General features: G+C 40.3%; 1 protein-coding gene across 5 annotated transcripts in view; it reads left to right on the top strand.

The window, feature by feature from the left end:
* The first annotated feature begins 1681 nt into the window (after nucleotides 1–1681).
* The window catches only part of Vgll3 (vestigial like family member 3), a 46766-nt gene continuing 21178 nt past the window's right edge, over nucleotides 1682–27269 (top strand). Inside the window, exons 1-3 of one of the 5 annotated variants that reach the window (XM_028892674.2) lie at nucleotides 1682–2478; nucleotides 14402–14681; nucleotides 23855–24385. In XM_028892674.2, the coding sequence (XP_028748507.1) occupies nucleotides 2353–2478; nucleotides 14402–14681; nucleotides 23855–24385 (937 nt within the window). In that variant the 5' untranslated portion in view covers nucleotides 1682–2352. Of the gene's footprint in view, nucleotides 2479–2538; nucleotides 2791–14398; nucleotides 14682–23854; nucleotides 24386–27269 lie in introns of those variants that run through there. The other 4 variants (XM_028892672.2, XM_028892675.2, XM_037209664.1 and 1 more) reach the window with 4 other exon arrangements.

The following is a 27269-nucleotide window of genomic DNA, read 5'->3' as shown; positions in this document are numbered from 1 at the left end:
ATGCTCTTCCTTAAAATAAGAGTTTCATCCATTCAGAAATCTGTATGAAGGCAGGAGAGGGAGGTATGAGTAGGAGTCAGAGTTGGAGTGTTATAGCCCAATTCTATACTACGGAATGTGAAAAACTACGTTTAAAACATGAGGAAAAGCATCAAGGCTCCATTGGGTTTACTGTGGCTAAATCATTCTTGGAGTATGGGTCCCGAACAATAGGTCAGAAGATGTTTGACCACGGGCCTAGGAAAACTGTAATGGGCCTCATCCAAGAGTCTGAACAAGAGGGACTAATTGAAATAAGGGTTATAGCAACAGATATAAAAGCAGGAGAGCAAGAGCATTAGAAGAAGTATAAAATTTAGGAAGTACTAAAGGCTAAGGCCCTGTGAGGAGGCACTGTGAGAAGAGGGAATGTTGGGAGATTCCCAGGTAGTGCCAGTTCAACTGAGAGGTAGGAGTTTCATTATCTACAGTAGACACAAAAAAAGAAGCTTAGAAGACACGAAAAAAGAAGCTTAGATTGGGATATGGGTAGGTGGATGCTCTTATGACTCTGTACCATGTGGAGCTGCCTGGACAGGGTTTAACCAAGGTTCTGTCAACTTGACACAAAGGAGTTACAAACATATAAAGCAAGTTCTTCTATATCTCCTCGATAGGGGTAGTCTCCCACCAGAAAGAACACAGTTTGAAAGTCCCAACTACATAAACCCTTAAAAAAATTGTACTTTGAGATTCAGTTAATAAAATAATGAATAGATGAAGAAAACTCATTATGGGATAGCAAAAGTACCCAACACAATCCTTATAGTTTGTGTGAGTGTATGTGTTGTACAGCTTTGTATACACATGTGATCACACATATCACCTCTTTAAAGAACTGTCTCCAGAAACAGAGGGGGTGGTGGTGGTGGTGGTGGTGGTGGTGGCGGCGGCGGCGGCGGCGGCGGCGGTGTGTGTGTGGTGTGTGTGTGTGTGTGTGTGTGTGTGTGTGTGTGTGTGTGTGTGTGTTTAACTCTATGGCAACACTAATACATTTGACATCCAAAGTGGCATTTCCTTTGAGAAAGACTAAGCCTTTTGGTCTCTTGTTACAAATTTTTCCGTTTGTCAGAGAGGCAAAGGTTGAGTTAGATTTCATGATTATACTGGAGTATAATAATATTCTTGAAAATAGAGTTTTTATTTCATTTTGGAGATTTTAGTCCGTTTGCACATAAGCAACACCTTTAAGCTGTAGCCAAGTAAGTAGCCAATTATCTTCTCCTGCTGCCTTCACACCGGTTGGTAAATGCCAGAAAAGGACATACATCCTGCCAAGATGACAAGCCACCAAGATGTGCCTTTCAAGTGAAGACGCTGCAAGGGAATTCCATATTGTTGGCCTGTGGGCACTCATGGCAATGTTAACTTTCACTTTGGCTTATTTTTAATGTAGGAACTAATTGTGTATTTTAACCCTGGCCTGTTTCATAACTCTCTTTACACTTGGCCTCCCTTTGATCTTGTCCAATCATCATCGGGGTTGATGCTCCGTGAAAAAAGCTCCTAGGACTTGGGCAACTTTGGCCCAGCGGCCAGGTGACCGAGACTGGGTGGGGACCCGCAGAGTTTTTTGGGCGCGGAGCCTCTCGCATACCAATCTCCTCCCACCATCATCGCTCGCCGGGAGGCGGAGAGGGCTGCAAAACTTCGCTCCAATCCGCTGCCGCTCTCCCCAGGGTCCCCCTGCTGGGCGACCCGCCCGCCGTGGACTAGAGTTGATGGAACTTTGCAGATAAACTGCTCCTGAGAGCTGGGGAGGGAAGCTCCCCGCCTCCCCACATTCCGGCTCCCCGGCCCCCGCCTCCCAGTCCTCGCCCAGCCGCCCGCTCCGGTGATAGGACGAGCCCCGGGCGTGCATTGTGTGTATGCAAAGCATCGCCGGGCTCCCGGGGCAGCTCGAGCCGGGGACTCGGCGGCTGCTGCGGCGGCTGCGGCTGGCGCTGGGGTGTATATATGCTGCCGCTGCTGCTGCCGGCACGGGTGCCACCGCCCGAGACTGAGCCCAGCGCTGTCATGCTCCTGCCGCGGGGCGGGCGGCAGCGTCGTCCTGTCGCTATATAAGCGCGAGCGGAGGGGCCACCCGGAGGGGCTGAAAATGAAGGTGCCCGCGCATGGGCCGCCGCTGATTGCCAACCCCTCCCGAGCTCGCTCCCGGCGTGGAGCCCGAGGCCGCCGAGGACCCGCCTTCGCCGCAGTAGCAGCAGGAGCAGCGACGCGGACAGCAGCAGCTGCGGCGGCGGTGGCGGTGGCGCCCCTCCCGCCAGCGCGTAGAGCGGCGGCGACTCCGGGGCCGCCGCTGGCCCCGCTGCCATGAGTTGTGCGGAGGTGATGTATCACCCCCAGCCGTATGGAGCGCCCCAGTATCTGCCCAACCCCGTGGCAGCTGCAACCTGCCCCACAGCCTGCTATCATCCGGCGCCCCAACCTGGCCAGCAGGTGAGTCACCAGCCGGGCAGCCTTCCGGGGGCGGGGACGAGGGGCACCCGGTATCGGTGTGGGTCTCTAGCCGTGTCCCGCCCGGACCCGAGGCGCGGAGGATGCTCTGGGACCTGCAGGGAGTCACAGAAAGAAAAAAGACCAAAGGGCAGGGCTGCAGGTGGCGGGGCTGGGATCCCTGGAGTGGCTTTACCTGGCCCGGGGCTTCTTTGAGCTGTGTCACCTGGACACAGAGGCTGTTAACTCCTAGCTGCGCTGGTCGTTGGGATTCAGTTCTCTGAAGCTCACCAAAGGCATCTGTCTTAGGATTGTGTGAGTAAACTTTTAACTCGAATACTTTGTTTCCTTGGGCAAGTAGGGTTTTTCAGCGTTTTCTGGATTAAGAGGAGGAAAGTGTGCCACGGAGGTAACAGGGGTTACCTGATCAGTGAGCTTCATGAAATGACCGTTCAGGGACTTTTAGGGTGGAACTCTGCTCTGATGGAAGACACATTCAGAGTTAGAACTTATCCATTGCCTTTCTGTCCGGGGCTGTGATTTAGATGACGGGGTTGCCCAAAAGACTCTTCATTCATTTTCTGTCCCCAACAAAGCACAGAGCTTGTCTGTGTCCATCAGGGGACCCGTGTTTCTCAGCCCAGAGGTAGCCTTGAGTGTCAGCATGCCTGGGCCGCACCCAGCCAAGACATTGAAAATGTCAGTAAAAAGGGCCGAACATCTAGGAGATGATAAGAAAGAGTAGACACCGGAAAACTCGACACTGGGGATCCTTGAGCAGCACTTTGTGGCCACATAGCGAGCGCACAGAAATGTAGTTAGCACTATCTTAAAATCAGGAAAACGTGCATGTGGCAAGAGACGGTACTGAAACAGAGTTCTTGGACTCCAAGGATTAGAGTAGGGGTAATTTCATTGAAACTTAAAAACTACAGCTAGATAGAGTTAGAAAATAATGAATTACAGAATTTATTGACTTGTTTTCATTTCTTAGGAACTGTATGTTTTATTCTGGCCTTCAGGGTTTGGCCCTTGGAGGAATCTGACCTTTGAATTCCTATTTTTCCTTTGCCTCTGTCCCTTTTCTACAAGTACAGGGCTACTCGTTGGGAAAGAGACTATTGCTCTCTGATTAAAATGTACTGGCTGTTAAATTCAGCTGACTCTGAAAGGGTACAAATTCAGGATTCTCCATTAAACAGCCCCGTCTTAATGAAGACCAACAGGGCACATGAGAGAAGAGCCCACCTTCTCGCTCGTCTTTATTTATTTACTTTAATATTTGACAACTTTACCATTTCAAAGTGAAATGACGTTTGTTGGGAGAGATGGCAAGCATTTTTCTAGTTGGTGGTCAAGGGTGATAATTGAAAATGTTTTGGCTGCTGATGTTTTCTCTGACATATACAAAACAGAAGTATTGTAAATTCAAGGGAGGCAAAAAGACCTTGGATATTACTAACACCTAGCTCTGTATGAAACACCCTTTGCTCCATCTCTGATGCTGTAGAGGCCTTCAATTATCAGTTGGAATGTGGATGAGCAACAGGCTGAGATGTTTCTAAATATTAAGAAAGATAACTTTCTCTTCTGAAATGTAAAGAGTAGTAGAAGTTGTGAATAAGGTTGTTGCTTATGGAGTTATGAAATTAAATCCATTGAAATAGGTGTCTATGGTAGACAGCATCATTGTAGTACTCTTTCAGCTAAAACAATCAAAGGCTGTTTTAGACAAATCAAAAATCAGTCGTCAGGAAAGCTAGTTTTCAGTGAGAACCGACTACAGGTACTTTATCTTATTTTGTGATAGCCCAAAGTTTCAACCCCAAATTCCATTCTTTTGCTAAAACTATCAACAAGCTGACAGATGAATTAAAAAATAAAACACCAGAAGAGTCTAAACTGTCTGTGTTGAGAAATGACACAATGCCCAGCTTCTGCTATATTCTGAACTATATTCTGTAGACTTCTTTTAAGTAGATGGTTGGCTGAGTTTCTTGGAAGGATTTAGTTGAGAGGTGTGTATGGAAACTTTCATACTTCTCTGGCTAATTGGCTTATTTGGTACTTAAATTTTCCCCTAGTAAATAAACGGTTGGACTGTTATTGGTTGATGGGCTAAAGAGACTTGACAGTGTCACTTTTCTCTTACTGTCGGAGTTTATTTTGATGACCTATATTTTCTATTGGAAGAAAGAGTAAGTCAGGAAATTCTTATCAGCCTGACAACATTTTTAGACTATGCAGTGCGTGGGTGAAGTGGGACTAATATTGACTTGGCCCTCACACAGTCATCTGAGAATACATATTTTGGTTGTTTTTGCATTCCATAAGGTTTTATCATTATTGTCCACGAAGGTTGTTTTCTCCCTACATGGGATTTGACCCCTAATAACATCTTGCTTGGAAGGCAAAAATGAGGACTGCAACTCTTGCTGCTTTAAAACAATAGCAAAACAAACACAAACAAAACACACTTGATTTGTTGAGGAGGAGAAAAGAAAAAAAAAAGAAAAGGAACATAAAAAAAATGAGAGTGTAATCAAAAAACGTAATGGTCATTTATGAAGTAAGTGCCGGATGTGAGATTTTGACATTTAGTACTGCTTCTGCATTCAGTTGTCGTAATGTGTCCTTAGTTGTCTCTCTTCAAAACTGGCTGTCTAGAGTTCTTGTACATTTGTTTTTATTTTTTATTTTTCTGGAAGGAAAAGGAATCAAATGCAGAGTCTCACACGTGCTAGGCAAGCAGTATATCACTGAACTACACACAACCCTACCTCTGAAGTTCTTGCAAATTAGTGTATCAAAATAGTTCATTATGATTGATCTTAAGCATGGGTGCATTTTCATTGTCTGAAAATTCTTTTTAGAAATGAAAGACCCTCATTTTCCATCCATATATACTACCAGCTTTCCCTCTAAAATCTGAAAGTTTTAAGCTTAAGTTTTTCATTGAACATATTGTAGGGGTAGGTAGGTAGTAGATGAGTGTTTAAAAACCCAGTAATCTACATACAATTGCCGCACTACAGGGTCTTATTCCAGTTAAACCAATCAAACTATTCTGCACGTGTCTGAAAAGTAAATCCATGGAGTTAATTCCTCGACACTGTGTGCTGGGCTCGAGTCTTCCAGTGAACTTTACAGAGGCAGAACTTTCTGAGAGATTCTGAGCAGCCTCATCCCCAGCCTCACCAGCTCTCCATAGCCTCCAGACAGCCCTCCTCCCTATCTCCCTGGGAGAAGCCTTGACTCAGTCTCAGCACATGCTCGGAGGCTGATGACACTGCAGAACGTGAACAGAAAGGAATGCGCTTGTAGTCGACCAGTGACAGTAGGAAACAGCACAAGGTTTCGAAATGCGTGTCAGGAAAAATTGAGGGCAACGATATGAACTCAGAGATTCCCTTCATACCCAGTGGACTTCTCATCTTAAAGGCAGACAGTCTGTTGTCTAAATCCTCTCCCATATTAAGAATGTTAAATTAGAAGTACACTTAAAGTCAGGCTTCTGGATGAAAGGACAAACACAGACAGCAGTAGCTGAAACTTCCACATCTATATAGATTTTTTTAATGGTCGTTTTTGGCTTCTGGTAAGTTAGAACCAGTTTACTCTCTCTTCTTCAAGGATAGCAGCTGGGTGAAAATGCCCACAGGCCATCTCTTAAAAAAAAAGTTTCTTTGGGAGGGGAGACTTCAGTAATGTTTATAAGGAGTTTTTGAAACTCATTGTATGCCTGCTGCTACCTTGGTTAAGTTACAAAACGACCCTGAGATTCTGTTTCCCACATGGGAAAATCCTAGAGGGTGGGGAACGTATTATAAATGGGAAAATTCAGGCCCATGGGGTTGGAATTCCTGGCTAAAATTTCCATGCTCATTGGTAACAGAATCAGGACCAGCAGATCTCTTTTCTTGGAAGAGCATCCTTCTACCGTGTCATGCAGTTTCCCAACCATTTTCCCCTCCTTATTACACAACAGGTTAATTTTTGTCTTTAGTACCCCAATCAAATTTTTTGATAAAGAAGATTAATATGCAATAGATTCTTGGGCCTTGGAGCTTGATATTCTTTCCGAGTCCTTGGTAGTGTACTTTTTAAAGTTTAGAAATGTCAAAGCCTTTGTGCAAACTGTTGTAGTGTGCTAATGACTCTTGCTCTCCATGTTACATACTTTTTGAAAAAAATGTGTACCTACTTAGCAACTGAACATTTGTTTATTTAAAATAAAATGCAAGCAATGACATTAACGATCACATTTAGGTGCCTCAATTTTATTGGTACTCAAACATAATATTAGATTCAATCAGAGGAAAGAACTCAATTTTAACCTAAATAGTTTCATTTACACAGTCAAATTATTTAAGGCTGGGGATTTAATTTTCTTGTAACTGTAAGCAAGGACTTAAGTATATTTGCAAGGATTTCTACAGGACTTCTTTGAAAAAGAGCAGCCTCTATAATCCCATGATACACAAATTAACTTGACAGCAAAGCTTTAAAAGCTTAAGTTGTCCAGAGTTTCATGTTCCTAGTAACTTCCCAGCAGAAGGAAGTCAGAGACAGAAACAGTTAAGCATTTAAGTAACCAAAGTATCCACAGGGCAGTGATTCAGAATGGAGATTACAATGATACCAGAGAGGGTGGGATTAAAAGCCACAAAAGTCTCACAGAGTGAGGATGTATTCACCTAGAATCAACCACTAGGAGATGGTACAGCTAGAAATTAAAAAAAAAAAAAAAGTATTTGCCCAATATGCAAAGAGCACCACTTCACTTAGCATTTGGTAGACACTCCACAAAGCTTGAAGTGGTGCAAAGGATGCCCATCAAGGGAAATCAGAGAAAAAGCCCTGCTCCTTTGCTTGACTTCTCTCCCAGTACTGCAGGTGAGACACTAAACTAACCCTGCCAGACCATCTGTGCAAAGAGAATTTTCCAAGAGATAAAAGCAATTATGCACGTGATGCCTGGGGCAGGTCCTGCAGTGCAATTGTCAGGTAGAGGAATGCCATTCTAAAAGGTGTTGCTGAGCTGGATCTCATCCCCCACGAGCCCTGTTTCCAAGTGAATTTCTTTATTTTTAAGTCTCAGAAAGCATACAACATTGTCTCTAGAAGAAGGTTCTAAATATTTTCACTTGAAAAACTAGCATTCTGTAGTAGATGAGATCCAGCAAAGGCAGTCATTTTGGTCAAGGCTCTGTTTTGAGTTTTTCAAAATGCACCTCTTCAAACAGCTGGTTTTGTGCTTTGGCGACTCATTTAGGCAGAGTCAGAAAGTGCCTTGAACTACTAGACCCACACAGCTGTTGTTAGATCAACTCATAAATGCCATATTTGTAGATAGTTTAGTGGATTCTAGACTTATGCCATTAATTTACAAGTATAGTCTGGGGAAACTCAACTATTTTTACCCATCTCCCAAAATTAGCAGAAAGAGAAGATGATCCAAACTCAACAGGTAACTTTTCTTTTTCCATATATCTTTTTTTTTTTTTTTTAATGCCAAATCACTTTTTCTTGAGAGCTGGAGGAGGGCTGAAAAGATATATTCATCCTTTCTTGTTTATGTGATGATAGATAAAAGAAGAATCCTAGCTAATTCCTAGGATCTGAGCTAGGTGACAGCTGGAAACAAATGAGGCTTCCATGGCTTGTAGATTTTGCGTTTTGGCTAGTATCCTGTAAATTCAGAAGACATAGCCAATATAGGAAACAAAATCAAGTGTGAATGTGCCTAAAGAGCCAACATGTTGCTGATTATAATATATATTCTAATTATATGTGTATATATATTATATGAGACCTATAGACCTAATATTCACATCAGAATTCCTCATCTTCAGAAGTGGCAGCCTAGGGCTACCAGGTTCAGTTACTTGCTCAGACTTGTGGAATTACTTTTGGTCAAGTCATCTTGGTGATTTTGGTTTCTAGTGTTGTTTTTCTAAATGAACCTCCATAAAAAGTTGAAAACAATTCATAGCTAGCCTAATGCTATTGCCTTGCTTGTCTTACTTTCAAATTTTGGAATAGTAGATACTTGCAAAAATAATACAGTTTACCTCAGGGATAAACACAGGGCCAGTCTCTATTGCTTCCCTAGCAAGGCTTGTCCCACTGTGTGAGCCAATTCAGCTCTGGCCCTGGCTGAGCTTTTCAGTTTGCATATCTTAGTACGTGCAAAGTTACTGACACAATGTAGGAATAATTGAATGAATGAATGATAATGATTGTAATAGGGATTGCATCCTAAGCTTAGTTAAAGGTTTATACAAATATAGCAGAAATTCCACATCGGAAACTTGTTTCATTCAAAGTAGTTGCCTTGAGAAAGAACACATTCCCTAATGATGTGATCATAGTTTAAAACATTTTGGGAATGCAAATTTTGAAATTGCTTCTAAGCCTGTGGCACATTTTTTTTTTTAAACATTGTAAAAGCTAGAAAATTTCCATTCTTAGAGTGGGTAGGTTAGATTTTTGATAATGACTAGATTTATTTGGGCGTTATGGGTTCCAGCTCTTATCAGGTTGAGTAATGATGTCTTGGGGTTGCTTTTCTGCTATTAAGAAAATAATTGAAAAAGAAAATAAGCAAATACAACAGACACAGAATCCTGAAGCATGACTGGCTGACTCTGTTCACATTTCCAAAATAGGATTTTCAGAAAAACTGGAAACAAATGTAGTATAAATGTATCCAAAGAGATGGCCTATATAGGCATAGAAGTTAATTGTCATCTAGGAATATATATGCACACACACACACACACACACACACACACACACACACATATGTGTGTGTGTGTCATTTGTATTAATTAGTAGTTATATCTCTGATACGTTTCCACTTTTATCAAAAATTAATTTTTTTTGTGGTATCAGGGATCAAATCTAGGGCTTCATGCATTCTAGGCAAAGTGCTCCAGTTACATTTCCAGCTTGTTGATGTTTCTAGTTCTCATTTCTTGATGTCGTACATAACTGTAGACTGTCTTAGTCAGCATGTGATGTCATGTTGTTCACTTCTATTTATTTCCTCAGTCAAAATAAATGTCCTATAGAGACTCATGCACATTGGCATGTTTTCTCAGCACACGATTTGGGGACAGATAGAAATTGGTTCTAATCCCATGACCGTTACTAGTCAGGTGATCCTAGATATGGAAAGAAGTTTTTGCATTTGTATATTGTAAATAATGACACTGTGAAATATTTGCAAATGTGAGGAAATTAAGTGAAACAAATGATAGATGGGACAAGAGATGGCTTAGCATCTAAAGGTATTTACCTCCAAGCTTCATGACCTAAATTCCATCCATAGTATACTTCCTCCAACTCTTACAAGACATCCCCAGATCTTCATATACAAAGTATGGCACACATTCATGAGAATACAAACACATACACATATATACACACATGCACACACACACACACACACACACACACACATTCCCACACTTAGACACACACAAATGAATAAATGTTGGTTGAAAAAAATCTAAAAGAGAAGTTCTCTGTCATATTTTCTTTAAGCCAATCGAACCACATATTTCCTGGTGTACCCACAAATCTCTGAGATATTTTAAAGATATGTTTTACAAGTAAATTTTTAAAAAAATGATAAAAGATCAGTGGGTGATTTTATGGACTTAATGCTTTTGAAATAGACTAATTTTTTTTCTACAAATTCTAACCTTTCCCTTTCTTTTAACACAAAACAGTCACTTCATTTAAAAGAGATAGTCAGTAGAATTTTTGTTTTTTGTTTTTTTTTGAAACTTTTTTCTAAATATCCAGTGATTTCAGTGATTCATTAAAATAGTTTTGTTTCCTTAGGAAGAAACTTTCCACACATGCATCATAAGTGCTTGGCATTTTGCGGCTTAGCCTTGGGGAGTTAGTGGTGTTTGGCTCCTGACCTGGAAGTCGTTCTCCCGTCAGACAAAATCCTTCCCCTGCACATTCCTGTTGAAGTTTGTTTCTGATGTGCATGATGGCAGGCTCTGAGGTGATCACTAGGGTTCGCACTGCCCAAGCCAACTTCCCTTCCCTTTTTTACCTTTCTGCTTTGTGAGCTGGCCTCAACTCTGGCCATTAAAACCTTCATTGTTTCACCAAACTGGAATCCTATTACCTGGGGAAAATGGTTTCTACTGTGCAGCGGCACCGAAACACTTACTTGTGTATTGCCTAAACCAACTTTCTTGTGTGTGTGTGTCTGTGTGTGTGTGTGTGTGTGTGTGTGTGTGTGTGTGTTATACAAATGTGCATGTGTGTATGTGTTCCAGTGATTGTTGATATACACGTGTGTAAGTGGGTGCTTGCGTGCACACACAAGTGTGTGAGGAGGCCAGAGGTTAAATTTGAGTGTCTTCCTCCATTTCTTTCCCCCACCTTAAATGATGAGGTGGGGTCTATTGCATGAGACCGAGCTCATGTATTTGGTGTTTGGCTGCTCTAGCTCAGCCAACTTGCTCCAAAGATCTTCTGTTACTGCCTCCCTCGTGCTGAGATTATAGGTTAGTTACTAAGCCCACCTAGCTTTTACACAGATACTGGGGATCCAGACTCAGCTCTTTAGGCTTGCTTGGCAATTGTTTACTTATTGAGTAATCTCTCCATCTCTCCAGCCCATTTTTTTTTTTTTTTTTTTTTTTTTGCAATCTCATGAGAAGAGTACAGACACTTATCAGATATTCAGATATATCCTGAAAAGGGATTGTATTTTGAAAAATACATTGGGTGACATCTTGATCTTGATTCTGCAAATCTGTGCTCTGACACCTTGAGATTTCATCTCAGCCTTAAGATTTATATATACTTCCCCAACAAAAACATGCATCACTGGGAGAAATAGCATGCAGGGATAAAGAGCAAGTGCAAATCACACATAGCTAAAGTGTGCGTGGTGAGGAATATGTTGTAAGAAAAGGCACAAAGAACTAGTGTCTGAAAGTGGCTGGTGTTCGAGTCTGAGAAGTTAGGTGGTGGGATGGTGGCATGTAAGCCCCATGATGTTTAATTGATGTATTTCTATGTCCTTCCCGCCGTCACTTAAGTTAAAAATACTTCAGCAAATTCAAGCTTAGCAGTTTGGATTTGGATATTTGGAGACTCTTCCTTTAACCAGGGATTATCTTGAGATTACATATGTGTTGGAAATGTAATAGTTTCACTGCAGATTATGAAAGTTTCGGCAAACTATGGGGAGAAAGTACAAGTAGAATCATACACGTTTGTGTGTTCTGATTGTTGGTATATCATAGGCTCACTTTTGATTGAACTACAGGCATCCACAATGTCAAAAGGGTATATTTTGTCATGCATAGTGATACATGCAGAGACATGTTGTTTATGTATGGATATAAAAATGCAGAGAATCAATTAGTAAATGCACCGACAAAAGAATAATTTTTACAAATTAGACTAATGATGGTTATTTTGGCGTAAGACTTAGCTTACTTCTTACCTCATTGCCTATGGATAAGGACAGGATTTGAAATATTAATTTATTTGTAGTTAGCCATTCCACAGCTGATAGAAAAATCCCCCGTGAGTTATGCAGCATTAACAAAGCTGTGCAACCTTAGATTGAAAAGCTATAGTTTCAATTCAACTGCCAGCAATTGATCTTGAGATAGTTTATGACTGCTATCACTTACAACAAAGCATTTTTAAATTTATGTTGTTTCATAGTTTTTTAAAATAGTTTGCTTGTATTTTATTTATTTAATTTAAGAGGTAGTTGCTGATAGCTAGCAGTGAAACAATTTCTTTTGTTTATTTGGCTAATTAACATAATTTAAAAACCAAGGAAATGGAAGAGATATATGCAAAGCACAACTCACAAACTGAAGCTGTGAAGGACATTGATAGGAAAAATAAATCATTTTCATGGGTGATTGTGAACACTCTGAACAGAGAGAGAAACTGCTCTGTGGATCAGTTTTAATTTCCTTTCAGTATAAAGGTGGTATTCCAAATAAGCTAGAATAGCCAGGACAGAGTTATGTATAGTTATAACCATGCAGGTTTCTAGTATATATGCATTCACCCAGAAAAGTAGCACTGTGATGTGACCAATAAATCATAGCATTTTTTTGATTTTATAATGAAATTTAAAACTAGAGGTCATTGAACTAAATCCCTGCATTTTGTATAACCCCTTGTAATGCAGTGTTTTACTTTTGAAGTCAAATTTGAACAAAACCAGATCATAAGCAATGCAACCCGATAGCATTATAACTACCTATTCATCAATAAGATACATGTATTCACATGGAATAAATTATCTATTCATAAGAAAATACTAACTACATTGATGCAAATTTTAAATAAAAATGCCACATATGTTTGTAATTAATATTTCCCAAATAATAATCAGCCCCTCATCATATGCCCATTTCAGAAACCACCTGGAATAAGAACAGTATATTTGTTGCTAGAAGAAAATAATTGATTAATTGAAGGTGTGCTTATAATTGGTGCTTATTGGTTTCCAAACTAGTAATTATATTAGAAACATAAAATCTGAGTTATATGTTGCTAACACATACAAAACTACTGAGGATTCTGGAATTATCTGTATTTGCTATTCATGCTCATTTTGCCAGCATGCATAATTTCTCCTGAAATAAGACAAATGATATGATAAGAAATTGAATTTTGCTGTTGTGCTACTCATATTGAATGTTTATGTGGCCTCCAGGAGTGTATTCTTATGTATCATTTACAGTGAAGTTGTTGGTCATCTTTAAGTCATACATGTTCAGTGAAAATATTTTGAAAGGTTGAAAAGCAGGTGTGAGGAAAATAACTATTAGCTACCAAGTTTCCATTCAGTAAAACAATATTGGTCGTAATTACTCTGTGACTTTTTCCCTATAGTAGATATTGCTTCCTTACCTCCCAGTATGGCTTGTACATGAACACCTACACCTGCTTACTTTCCTATACATTGTCTCTGTCAGTCATATACTCTGTGACTGTTGGCAGCTTACTTAGCTTCTTGGTCCCTTCGGTTCTTTAAGATACACACAGCAACAATAACCATGTTATAGGAATGCAAAATTCACCTCAGGTCACGTATGTGAGGTTTTAGGAGAGATTCTTGGATAATATATATTTATGATTACTGTAGGTATGACTGTATCTTGACATATTTTAAGATATCAAATTCTGATCATTTTCATTTGAAGAGTTAATCCTTGCTAGTATTTTATTTTATTTTCAGTAAGCCACAATAAACTCTTTCTCCCCCTGTGTGATAATAGTAGTGAGTGGAACATATGAAAAACATGGTCCGTGTAAAATGGATCTTCACACAGGCTCACTCTGTCATTTCAGTTTGAGTTTTAAGAAATGAGTTCAGCACATCTGCCAAGTACTTTTAGAAGATGGTGCATTCCTGTTTTTATTTTAGTTTATTTCATTTATGAAAAGCTGTTTTTCTTCTCCACCCTGCCCTAGACAGTTAGCTTTCCTGTCTCCTCTACTGCCCTAAAGTAGAATGTTCCTGTACATTAAATCTTTAAATGTAAATAAAAAATGAGCATTAAAAAATCTGGAAAGAATCTGTCACTTAAAAAAAATTCATTTAGTATAGCTTGGTTTAAAACAAAAACAAAAGAATAAAAAAGGAAAAAATCTGTCTGACATGCTGAAATTATACAATTTGATAATAGCCCCCTTTCTTTGCCAAATGTGGAATAACAGACTTTTTTCTTAGTGTGGGAGGGAGGCAACTGGTTTGGGGAGGGAAAAGATGGAATACAGCAGATGACGGAGAATCAGTTTGCAAACATATGTTAATATTTAGATTCTTTTTTTTTAAAGTAAAAAGTTAACTAGTTAACGCTTTTCCACAAACTGTCTTTGATACTATGTTTTGTTTATTCTATCCCAGAAGTTAGCGGTATACAGCAAGATGCAGGACTCACTGGAAGTCACGCTTCCCAGCAAACAAGAGGAGGAGGAGGAGGATGAGGATGAGGAGGAGGAGGAGGAGAAAGACCAGCCTGCCGAGATGGAGTACCTTAACTCTCGCTGTGTCCTTTTCAATTATTTCCAGGGAGACATTGGGTCAGTAGTGGATGAACACTTCTCAAGAGCTTTGGGCCAAGCCAGCACCTTGCATCCAGAATCTGCCATTTCAAAAAGCAAGATGGGGCTAACCCCCCTATGGCGAGGTAAGAATTCGAGAGCAGATGCCCTTCGGAGCACGCTGTTTCGCAACTGGCCTCTACCAGGCTCCAGCTGGAGGCTTGCCCCTGGAGAACGGATATCCACTTGCTTTTTAATTTTTAAGGACAGCAAGGAATTTCTTTCAGACAAACAGCTGGATCAGTTTTGTCACATGTGGAATGCAGGGTTGGGAAGGATGCTCTCACACCCCTTAAATTCCTCATGGAAAAAGCAGCGATACAAGTGGCCCCAGTTTATAGTGGCCAGACTGAGCCCAGAGCTCCATTCCTAAAGCCCCCTTGGCCCAGAGCGGAGCTCTAAAAAATAGGCGTGCCGGAACCAGCTTCTAAAAAACATATTCTTGCTCACCCACTAGGTGTTACGTGGTGACATAGCTGAGTTCTGACTGTGATCCAGGAACACAGACTTTGAAAGACAGCTGCCTGTGTTCTCTTGGTGGCTTTCTCTCTACTGACTTGCTGTGAACAGGGTATGGTCCTCTCAGGTAGCGTCTTGATGACTTAATCCATTGTTTTACCTCAGTAAACAAAAAGTTTCGGACTGAATGAACTTTTCTATTTCCTTCTTTTCGACGAGCACAGTGATGTGCTTAGTTCTATGCTCTACTTTTAAAAAGTCAGTGGGTGAGTGGCATGTTCGAAATAGTGATTGACAGGGCTGGAGAGGATAAATGGTGCACACTCTAAAGACAGTTTCAGAGAAAAGTTTTACGTGCCAGTATTTTGTTCCAAACTCACCTGACTCCAAGAAGGGTCTAATAGAATTGTTGTAAACTGCTGTCCTCACCAGGGAACCTTTTAGAAAGCAATGTTCTGGCGCCTCATCCAAGCCTTGTGGGATGAGAAACCGGTGTGGGTTAATTTGTGTTTACCCAGCCCTGCCAGGGAATGAGAACCAGGCTTAAGTTTGGGAATTAGTGACCTGAAGTCCCTGTTTGTGAGCATTCTATAGGGTCAGAACATCAGCAGGAAGGTGGAGGGAATCACCAGTAACTATGCTCTTAAGTAGTATTTGAGGAGGCAAGGCTGTCCACCTGCCATAGGGTCTTGTGATCGGTGATTATTGGCTCATATCATCACAGGCGTGGCTCTGCTGTTGCTGGAGAGGATCTCAGCTGGCACCACTGACCCTTATCTACAGATACACTGTTCTTCTTCCTCCGCATAGTCTATTTTGTCATTCTCTCCCTCCTGCCTGCCTTCCTATTGTCACTTCATTCTTCTCTTTTTCTCTTCCTCTTCCTTTCCCTCACTTCTTTTTTTCCTCTTCCTTATTTCTTTTCCATTCTAGCCAATGTATTCAACATGAAGCAGGCATTGTAAGAGGTCAATAGAATATAAACTCAAATAACAGAGGCTGGCTAGGGTAGTCACCCACATGACTACAGCTGAAGTGACAACTATGTGCTGTGAACTTCGTTTAGGAACAGAGAGCCCTTCAGAATTCCCAATACTTACAGATAGAGCCAATATTCTATTTGCTAGTTCCCTAGAAATCATGTGACTATTTTGAAGAAAGTTTCTATGAATCAGATGGTTTTAGGTAAACAATTTTATATATCAGTAATTAATCACACCAACATAATTGGTTCCAGGAGAGTAATGATGCAGTGGTTCCTTCTTTCAGCATGATGGCATATGTAATCCTGTGATGATCTTGTCTGGAAAGGAGAAAGTAGGATGCCACATTACCTGGAGCATAAAGCCTACTATAGTGCCAAAGCCAGAAGACTTTTAGTGTGTGTGTGTGTGTGTGTGTGTGTGTGTGTGTGTGTGTGTTGACTCTTTTTTTGAAAGATTTATTTATTTATTATGTATACAGTGTTCTGTTTGTATGTATGTCTGCAGACCAGAAGAGGGCACCAGATCTCATTACAGATGGTTGTGAGCCACCATGTGGTTGCTGGGAATTGAACTCGGGACCTCTGGAAGAGCAGTCAGTGCTCTTAACCTCTGAGCCATCTCTCCAGCCTGTGTGTTGACTCTTAAACAATTCAACCATTCTACGTAGAAATTAGAATCAATCAAAGGAAAGCTTTGGCTAGCTGTCTGATTTTTATACAGAAGGGGAGAATGGGAGCCATGTTTTAATAGCTATTGCTAGCCTTGTCTTGATGTCATCTTAAATTTGGCCTTCCCACATGTATGTGACTTATTAGTTGACATTGCCACAAATGTTTATTAAGCTTCTACTATGTACTATGTAATTTTCAAAGTCCTGGGCTCTATATTCATGGAGTTACTATTTTAATAGTAGAGACAAGTAATACACAAGGATACAATGAGTGACATGTAAGGTGTTACTTTACTGAAAGTGATAATGAAAGCCTTCACAAAGGTAGTTATATGTGAGCATAGACCTGAAGGAAATGAGGGCATTCCTCATGTAAATATTTCTGGAAAAAAAGGATCTACTCAGGACTATCCAGTGCAAAGCCCATAAAGATGAGTGGAGCTCAGAATGTTCAATGAGAAGGAAGCATATGCGTATGTAGGTGGAGCAGTATGCCCAACCAATGTCTCGTGTCTTTTTGTCTCTTCTCCCACCAAATCTACAAATACTGTATCTAGTTATCTTACATCACTTCCCTCAAAACTCAAGGTAATGCTTTTCTATGTGAATATTCTAAGATAAATATAATTCAGTGATTAAGGAATGGAATTGTGTGAAGAAAGTTCATATTATGTATCAAATATTTTTAAAAAAGTCTTCACAGAAACATTTTTTTATTAATCAGTTGTATGAAATCTTTGGGTACAGTTTCCTTCATTCCCTTTTCCATCCTCTCCTCCCCTCCCCTCCTCCTCCCCTCCCCTCCTCCTCTCCCCTCCTCCTCTCCTCCCTCCCTTCCTTCCTTCTTTTCTCCATCTGTGTGTTATATGTTTCCCAGGCAAATGTGCACACATGTCTGTTGGTTCATGGTCAGAGGTAGACTTTGGGTCCCCTGCTCTATCAAGTTGTGTCTTATTCTCTTATGACAGATCTACTGTTTAAACCTGGAGCTGGGCTGGCAGCCAGCAAGCCCCAGGAATCCTTCTGTCTGACCATAGTGCTGGGGTTATAGGTGTGCATATTGATTGAAGTTTTATTATTTAAAATTAAGGCACAGGATCAAGTAATTATTGATATAAGGTTGGGCAAAAAATGCATTGTTTACTTTCCATTTGTGAACTGAATAGTGCCACTGCTGCTTCTAGTAGCAAATTTCTTTCAAATCAGCACACAACACTTGACTAGGATTCATGGGGAAGCCACAAAATGATATTAAAGATATAGAAACCTTCTTAAAGAGGAGGTATAATGAATGAAATTCACATATCCCATGAAGAGAAATGGTCATAATATAAATATTAATTGACAAAGCTACACAGGATTAGACAATTCAGTCTTTGGATCCTACTCATTATGGATTCTGGTCATCACCTTATTCCTTGATGTTTGCAAAGTGGTATTGGACCAACAGCTTAAAAATCTCTGTGAGGCCAACTTCTCCAACAATAGCATATTTTCATTACTACTCATTTTATGTTATTACATAAAATGTGTCGAAGAATATATAAATGATTTCATGCAGAGCTTGAACCAACATAATAAGTGAAGCAGATGCTTCTCTTTTCCTTAACTATTTCCACTTACTTGCAGAAGAAAGACCAGTGTTGAGTCTTTACCTAGGAGCTTTGTTTTCTGGAAGCTCATATTTGTAGCACAAAGCAGTATCTTCAATATAGTAGGGACTCAAGACTATTGATAATGTTAATGGAACCATAAGGGATAGTTTTGAAAGAAGGTGCTGGCCACCTCACCTGCATTAAATACTCTGGCTTGTAGGATGGAGTTATTACAGTCCTACTGATGTGCTACATATGAACTTGAAACTGGATTATATGTGAACAATGTATTTCCATAGTAAATTTTTAGACAAAGAACATATATCAGCTAAGAGAAGAATAATCATAGTCGAATTCATATCTTCTTGATAGGGTTAGGAAATGTGTTGTGACAAGTGCATCTGTTAGAAAAACAGTTAAGGTGAAGAAATTTTTGTACCTTATTTTGGTACAACATCTTGTGAGTTATATCACACATCACTTTGCATTTCAGCTAAGAAAACAATATAAATCTGATTACCCCTTCATCCCATTTAGCATCTAGTCTGAAACATCAGTTTTAGATACACTCATGCTTCGTTTGTTTTACAGAAAATGTGTGAATCAGTGTGTATGACTCTCTCTCTCTCTCTCCCTCTCCCTCTCTCTCTCTCTCTCTCTCTCTCTCTCTCTCTCTGTGTGTGTGTGTGTGTGTGTGTGTGTGTGTGTGTGTGTGTGAAGAAGGGCAGTGGTCAGGTAAGATGTAGCAGAGTAGGCCTCTGAATTAACAACCTTGCTCTACGGCAGTTCCTGCCATTTAATTTTCTGGCACCTTCAAAATAAACTAAGTGTTTGTCACTTAGCTGATGCGGCTTGGGTCTGCTTAGGAACTCAGCCACATGGGAATGAGCCCTCAGAATGAACAGTACAGATCAAGCAGAGCCAAGGAGAAAGGGAAGAAAGGGCTATGTCCTGAAGGAGTGCGGGGTCGGAGCAGACTATCAAGGAGGCCCTGGAGGCTGCTTCTTCCAGGAAGTGCTAAAAGCAAGAGAGGGGAAGGCGAGGCCTGACTCACCTCCTGATAGTGCCTCAAGGGTTAGCTCTCATTGCAGTCAGGAGGCTGATTTTTGAGTAATGCTACAAAACCGGAACTGGAGGACAGACTTTGGATACCACGGCAATGCACAATTCCTGGATGACAGAAAAGATTGAAGCACATGTCATTCTTTTTCTGACCTGACAGTTGGTTTCTGTAGGAATCAGAAGAAACCAGGGAAAGGGCCTTAAAAGGTGTCAAGAACCCTTAGGTTAAGAGTTGAGATTAAATAGTCTTCTTGCTTTTTTCCCCCTTCTTTCTTCCTCTTCCTCCTCCTCCTTTTTCTTTCTGAGGCAGGGTCTTGCTCCCAGGTCTGCCTTACCTGGTAGATACTTTTAGCCCAGGTTTTCAGTGAATTTGCAGACTCCTCCTGCCTCTTTCTCTTTTTGAGTCCTGTACAGGCATGCATCCCAATGCTCTAAGTATTTTTTTTTCTATATTGTGAATTTTAAAAGAAAATGTTATGTTGGACACTAATATTTTTCATCTGTATTAACTTTAAGAATGTGTCAGCAGTAGATTTTTTTTTTTTTTTTTTTGGTTTTTTGAGACAGGGTTTCTCTGTGTAGCTTTGCGCCTTTCCTGGAACTCACTTGGTAGCCCAGGCTGGCCTCGAACTCACAGAGATCTGCCTGGCTCTGCCTCCCGAGTGCTGGGATTAAAGGCGTGCGCCACCACCGCCCGGCAGCAGTAGATTATTAAAGATGACTTATGATAGCATTTCTCTGCCTTATTTTTGATTTACTATTGTTTTTGTTATCTAAGAAAAATAGAATTTGAGCCTTCCCTAGACTGTTTCACAGTTTTTGTTCTTGCTTTTTCTCTTCTTTCTTTCTTTCTTTTCTTTCTTTCTTTCTTTCTTTCTTTCTTTCTTTCTTTCTTTCTTTCTTTCTTTCTTTCTTTCTTTCTTTCTTTCTTTCTTTCTTTCTTTTTGTGTGTATGTGTGTGTGATGGGTTGCTATAAAAAGTACCCCAGTATTATGACATTCTAAAAGAACTGCTTGACCTCTGTGATCTATGTTCAACTCCTCTGTTTCTCCATGAAACATTTTTTTCCCCAGAAAGTCAGATGATGAGGTTACTGTCATGCTTTGGAAAGATGGTATTGGACAACACAATTTGCCCTGTCTTTCAATTTTTAGAAAAAAAAAAAAAGTGTGTGTATTCCTAAAAGTGAACTCAACAAAAATCATATTTAGTTTTTTTATTATTATTATTTCTATGTATGAAGCTATCAGTGCTGGCACCATCCGAATACTAATATTGCATGAATGTTGAATAATGATGACTCCAGAATCCCAGTTGAGTCTTAACATTATGCAGCTCTGAGTCGTTCCCACTAACCTTAAAGGTAACATTGCATGGAAACAGCTCCCGCAGCTTTTCATCTGCTTTCTTATCCACCAAATGTGGCTGTGATTAAGTACTCGTAAGCAAAGAGTCAGATAATGAAAAAAATTTACATACATATGAAATAAGCATGCTGTTGCCAGTTCAGAGCCCCTCTGTAGCATCTGTTTCTTTGTGTCACATTTTTTTTTCTAACAAGCAAGATACCAAATAGCGATCCTGAAGCAACGATTTCTTCATGAACATATTTTCCATTCAATATCGCGACGGTGTTTGTGGAAAAGGGCTGCCTAGATCCCTACAAACTTTATATTAATCTCAGGAGACCTTATATAGACTGGGAAAATATTAAGTTGCTTTTAATTTTATTTTTCCCTGGGGAATTTTAAAGAGTGGTTCAATTTTTATTGAGTGCCTTTAAAAAATGATAATATGTTCACTCATCATAATATAGTGCTTCATAAATAGGACAATAATACTTCAGTAAGGAATGTGTTCATTATGAGAATTTGTGTGTGCATATATACAATGTCTATACAGTTATAAAAATAAGAATGATTCCATCTTGGTAAGAATCAAGAGGAAGATAGATATTAGATAAGTTAGGTATTATTTCTGTACTTTGGACATTATCCTCAGGAGGTTGAATAAGAGGAACTTTTGTCCCTGGCACATCTATGTAGATCAGGAATTGTTAGTTTTCATATTCAGGTTCTGATTGTGCCAGGAGATACAAATTATGAGAAGAATGGTACCAAAGATGGGAGGTGTGCCAGTAAAGTGGAAGATTGCTGGTTGGCAAGCTGCCCTACAATGTCCATAAGGCTTACTTGTAAGTGCTACCTTTTAATCAGTGGTGATTGTCAAGAAACAGTCATTCATTGAAGAGATTACTGGGAATGAATGAAGGCTTCAGCAACAATTTCTATCCTTCCCTTCTTGAAGAGCATCATAGGTTTCTTCAAGGGTTTTGAGGATCCATAGTAATGCTTAGAAAGAGATGATTATGAAAATGTGGGTCCCTGGCCACAGGGTGAGGGGGTGATTCATGGCAACACTGGTGCAGACTTGAAGAGGAGAGAGTGGATGTTCATGCCCTGATAATACCAAAACCATTAGGGAACTTAGAGAAGATGTCAGAATATGGCAGAGATGGACTGATTTGGTTAACCTCATGATGCATGTGGTAGTTTATTCAAATTATTTTTTAAGGCTCATGCCCTGGAAGTGTAAGAAATGATAAATGTGCTCGATTAAATATTTCTAATAATGAACACCTCAGAGGATACCCTTTGTTCAATGGTAAAAATCTAGATTATTTTTTATGTTGAACCTGGCATAAAAATATCAACAGTGCATATACATAAGTAATGCCAGTTCAACCTTATGTCAAACATTAACAGAAATCATCAATAGAATATTTGACAGAATAAAAAATATTGAGCAATATAATTGCAAGTGTATGAATTAAAGTGCTTTATTATTTTTAATGGAAGAAAGTGACAAGGAGATCAAGAAGTCCACTTACAGTTATAAAATGAGAAAAGACATGTCTGTAATGGAAGTGAAGATTCACAGGGCACAGCTTCTATAGATACACATTGTTATAAGAAGCTGACTATGGGGTGGGCAGAGACCTTTCTACATACACATCTGACCTTGTCATTCCCTAGATTCAAACCTTTCCATGCTCTGTGGGAGGCCTCTTATGATAAAGTTCATTTCAATTCTCTGACCAGGAAGGCCACACTCTTCTGAGTCCTTCATATCTCCATTCTGTCACCCTCCCTCCCGCCTCCCACCACTCTCTCTTTCTCACCAAATTTTGCCTATTGAATTTTATCTCTTAAATGCTACTGATGCTGGTGGTATTGTTGTTGTTGTGTTTGGCGCATCTGTGTAGATTGTATAGATGTGTTAATATTTCACCTGCTGCTCCATCAGTCTAGAACTCCACCTCACCCCTTCATTAGCCTAGCTCTTCCTCAGCCATTCGATTTTGACATGGTTATCACTTTTCTGGCTCATTTTGTGGGCTTGCTCTTGAAGATGCTTGCATGTCTTCCTCCCTTGTGTGTCTCCTGGTGTGATTAACAGTGACAGGTGTCTACATAGCTCTGACTTTCTGTCTGACCCATGTAGGTCACCTGTAAACATTGAGATGCGACAGTGAATTGAGGGAGCTGATGGAGAAGGATGCTCCTTCTTCCTTCCTTGTCTTCAAGTGTGCACTATAGTCTCCCACAGTTTCCTAGTATGACCTGAAAAGTATAGTTCAACCTGAACTTTGCTGGTTATCATTCTAAAGAATCTTCAAATCCAGGCGGCCAGGTTGCAGTCATAATTGTTCCCTCTAGTGGCCATTATGAAGTCTACCATCCTTTGACTATTGAGGCAGGGTATCTGGGTTTGAAGGGTAGGCTTGTACTTGCCAACACCTTATACTTTTGCCCTGCCCCCATTTTCTCATGGGACTGGAGTGAGAATTCTATGTGCTCATGAGTGGCTTTTGGGCTGATGTTGGACATTTGGCATTTCTCATTAAATGTAAACCATTGTTATTGCCAAGACCACAAGACTCCTAGGTTTCCACAAAAGTAAAGATAAAATATATTCCTTTTAATGATCAATGATTTGGTGGGGACAATTACATGTGATCTGACTGCCATTTCTTACTTTTGACATTGAAATGTTATTTTTAAATAAAAATTTTGTTGGCATTGAAGTTAAAGGAATTATTTCCAGTCTACACACACCCCATCAAGGGCACAAAGGTTCACCAGAGAAATATATCGTAATAACCTCTGTTTAGAACTAAGAGCCACAAGGCTCCCAACAGGAAATGAAGCTTTTCAGTCATGAAATTGAAGCAAAAACCTCAGCTCAGACTGGGACAGAGGATGCCCAGCAAGCAAATACAGGGGCTCACTCCATGCTTTTAATTTTGCCCTGTTGCCCTGGCATGGAACCCCAGAAGTTAAAACCCCATATCAGCTAATTCCTCTTTGTAGAGAAACAAAGTGTGTGGTAATCCACTTGCTTGTTAAACATTACAGGACAAGCAAAGGCAAATCTATCCCAGAACTCTATCTTATGTAAATAATGTTTTTTTCTGTCTTCTCAGACAGCTCAGCTCTCTCAAGCCAGCGGAGTAATTTTCCGACTTCCTTTTGGACCAGCTCTTACCAGCCCCCACCTGCACCCTGTTTGGGGGGAGTTCATCCTGACTTCCAAGTCACTGCACCCCATGCCACCTTTACAACAACAGACCCCAACTCTTGGCCAGGACATGGTCTGCATCAGACTGGCCCTGCCCCACCCCCTACTGTGTCCGAGTCCTGGCACTATCCTCTGGCATCTCAGGTGAGCCCGTCCTACAGCCACATGCATGACATGTACATGCGGCATCACCACCCTCACGCCCACATGCATCACCGCCACCACCATCACCACCACCACCACCCAACTGCTGGTTCTGCCCTGGATCCCGCGTACGGGCCCCTGCTAATGCCATCAGTGCGTGCTGCCAGGATTCCTGCTCCCCAGTGTGACATCACAAAGACAGATCCGACCACAGTCACCACTGCTACCTCAGCATGGGCTGGAGCCTTTCACGGGACAGTGGACATCATGCCAAGTGTGGGCTTTGATACAGGTGAGCTGATAGATTTCCTCCTTTCTAGGTAAACAAGAAAAAGTTGAGACATAGGTTTTGGAAAATACTTGTTGCAAAGTTTTCTCTTGAAGCTAATATGCTTGTAGAACAGAGGCATTTTGCAATAATTCCGGCATTCCTGTGGAAAGTTGAATGACTAGCTCATGAAAGCTCTGCCTAAGAAAGGTCTCAGCACTTTTCTTGAATCGCCTATGTGGGGGATCCGTTCCTTTGAACTGGATTTCTCATACCTTATGTTTACAAATCACTCAACCCTTCTTTAAATCTCCCATGACTCTGCACTCTACACCATGTGTTCTGCCCAGTAGATTTCAAAAGTCGTGGTATGCTTCAGTTATGCATTGTAAAACAGATTGTCTTTTGGAATGTGGTCTACAGTCCAGACTTAAAATAAATAGGGACCATATTTGAGGAGTAGATGTTTTTCTATTCTTTTCTCTCTTTTGTTTTTTTAAATTTTTTTTTGTTCCTTCATTGCTCTCTTTGTTTTCTTTCCCCTTCCTTCCTGTTCCTATTCTGTCTGATTTAAGTAACAGAGGACATCAGTGAGTACTGTAAATTTATATTCAACATACTTAGAAATAGTAATGAAAACGTTTCTTTATAGAGCACTTGTCTCTGGAGTCCCTAGTCCTGGAGATCATGGTTTAGCCTTCCTGCCATCATTGTCCTCCTCTACCTGTTTTACTTTCCTGTTGGGTCTATGGTGAGGACTGGGTTCTCTCTCCTGCTGAAGAGCATCTGTAGTGCTAAGCACCACAGGCTGCCCTTTGTGCACTGTCATAAATTAACAAGAAAGAAGCTTACGATTTTTAGTGTCTGAGGACAGATACTGTTGGGGTCTCAATGCAGTTGCTGCCCACCTGGAGCTGTGTATCTGATGGAGCTTGCTCTGTTTCATATCTGTAGCTCTGTGGGGTCAGACTAACAGTGCTCCTGACAGGCAGGGGATGACTTTGCTTTCTGTATGTTCTGTCAATAAAGAGGAAATGGGCACGATTCCTTGCTGCTTTCTGTTTCTAATTCTCTGCTAACTTTTGCTTATTTTTGCACTTGTGAAGTTGGGAATGAGTCTGGTGCATGCATTTTTTTTTTCTTCAGAATTCCAGATTGAAAAAGTCTCATCAATATTAAAAGCCATGCTTTTAGCTTTTAGAAGCAGACAATAGAGAGGTTTTGTTCACTAGGATATCTTGAGAGGATCTCCTTTGGTTTATTAATCCATGATTTAATTTAATTTATTAAGCATTTACTATATATGCTATTAGCAATTTTTCTTCCCTTTTCTTTATATACGTATGTCAACAAATTAGTATATTTATATATTATAGATAATATTTATATCAGTATATAACACATATGATAGGTTTCTCATGCACCTATGTAGTGTTTCAATTTCCCAAACTGATCTTTGTACTTGCTCCAAGAGAATTCTCAGCTAGAAGTTCTGTGGTTCCCTGTGCAGTCAGAGTAACAGTACTGTAAGGAAGCAAAGTGAAAAATTATAACATTATAATGATTAGTAGTATGAAAGGGAGGTTTCCTTATTGGATATACAAAAGGGTATTCATAATTAGTGAAAGCTAAGTAATTAGATAGTAATTAAGATTCATTCCTAGTCTGTGTTTTCACCCAACTGGAAAAACAAAGCAACCTAACAGATTAAGATCATTTACTGGCATAATCATTTGAGATCTCTGATTTGACCACCTTCAACAATGGACTTTTTATTAGCTGGAACTAAATTTATATCCTACACCAGGGGAAATCTGGACTTCAGAGAATCTTCCCATAGTCATCTCTGTCACATTTCAGAGTGCCATGACTATAAAAAGAGCTGTTTTTTATTTGCTTTATAGTTGCCTCTGAAAAGGATGGCTTAAGGCACAACATGGTGTGTTTACCCTGCAAACTGCAGTAGAAGGGAGCCAGCCCCTCTGGCCCAAGCCAATGATGATAGAGTAGAAGATGCTGAGTCAGATACGGTCAGTTTCTACTCCAAAATTCAGACATAATATCAAATGACACATTTAAATTCCAACTGGAAAAGCATGGCAGGGATCAATTTTTACAGGAAACAGCCTTTGAGCCAGTGTGTGAGAAAAGTCCTTGAGCCCAAGGGGTTAGCTTTTATGTTTCTGCATTTACAAGTTCTTGGTTGTGGCTTACCTCTGGGAAAAGGGACATAACATTGGAAAAGGTGTCTTTGCTTAGTTGAAGCTAACTCTCAAACAGAACTGTTCCTGAGAGAGTCTTGAGGTAACAATAGGAAAATGGATGCTTCAATCATGAAGGGAAAGGAATTGAGTGGTACAGCATTCGTTCTATGAGACCAGTAAGAGGAGAAGGAAGTAACTACTTTTCTCCTGCTCAGACTGAATGTGATAACAGATGTTTCCATGTAAAATTTAAAAGCAAGGAATGAGTTGTGTAGCTGGATTAGGGATGAGGAGTGTCTCTTTCTGAAATCCATGCCATAGTGACCTGACTGTGCAGGCAGCCCCCCATGTTGAGAGACCACTGAACAGTCAAGCCAAAAGTGAGATGAGTCAGGTGAGACAGTAAGAACTTTTATCCAAATCCATGTATCTGATGGTTCATATAGATAATTTTCATGTTTCATTAGATGACAAATAATCTAATTTAACTACTTTGAGAATGTTTTGGTAAAGGACGTAGCAGTTTGACCCATAAAGGGCAAGATTTAGGGTGGCCATCACAAAAGACCATAAGCAGGATGACTCCTGGACAGCAGATAACTGATTGTCAGACTTCCAAGACATCTGAGATCAAGGTCAAAGTATTGGTAATATCCATGTCACAGGAAAACCTGCCTCCTTGTTCACAATTGGTTATCCTTTGG

This window comes from Peromyscus leucopus, chromosome 12, assembly GCF_004664715.2.
Source record: "Peromyscus leucopus breed LL Stock chromosome 12, UCI_PerLeu_2.1, whole genome shotgun sequence".
In the NCBI taxonomy this organism is placed as follows: Eukaryota; Metazoa; Chordata; class Mammalia; order Rodentia; family Cricetidae; genus Peromyscus; species Peromyscus leucopus.
This window is presented reverse-complemented; position numbering and strand designations above follow the sequence as displayed.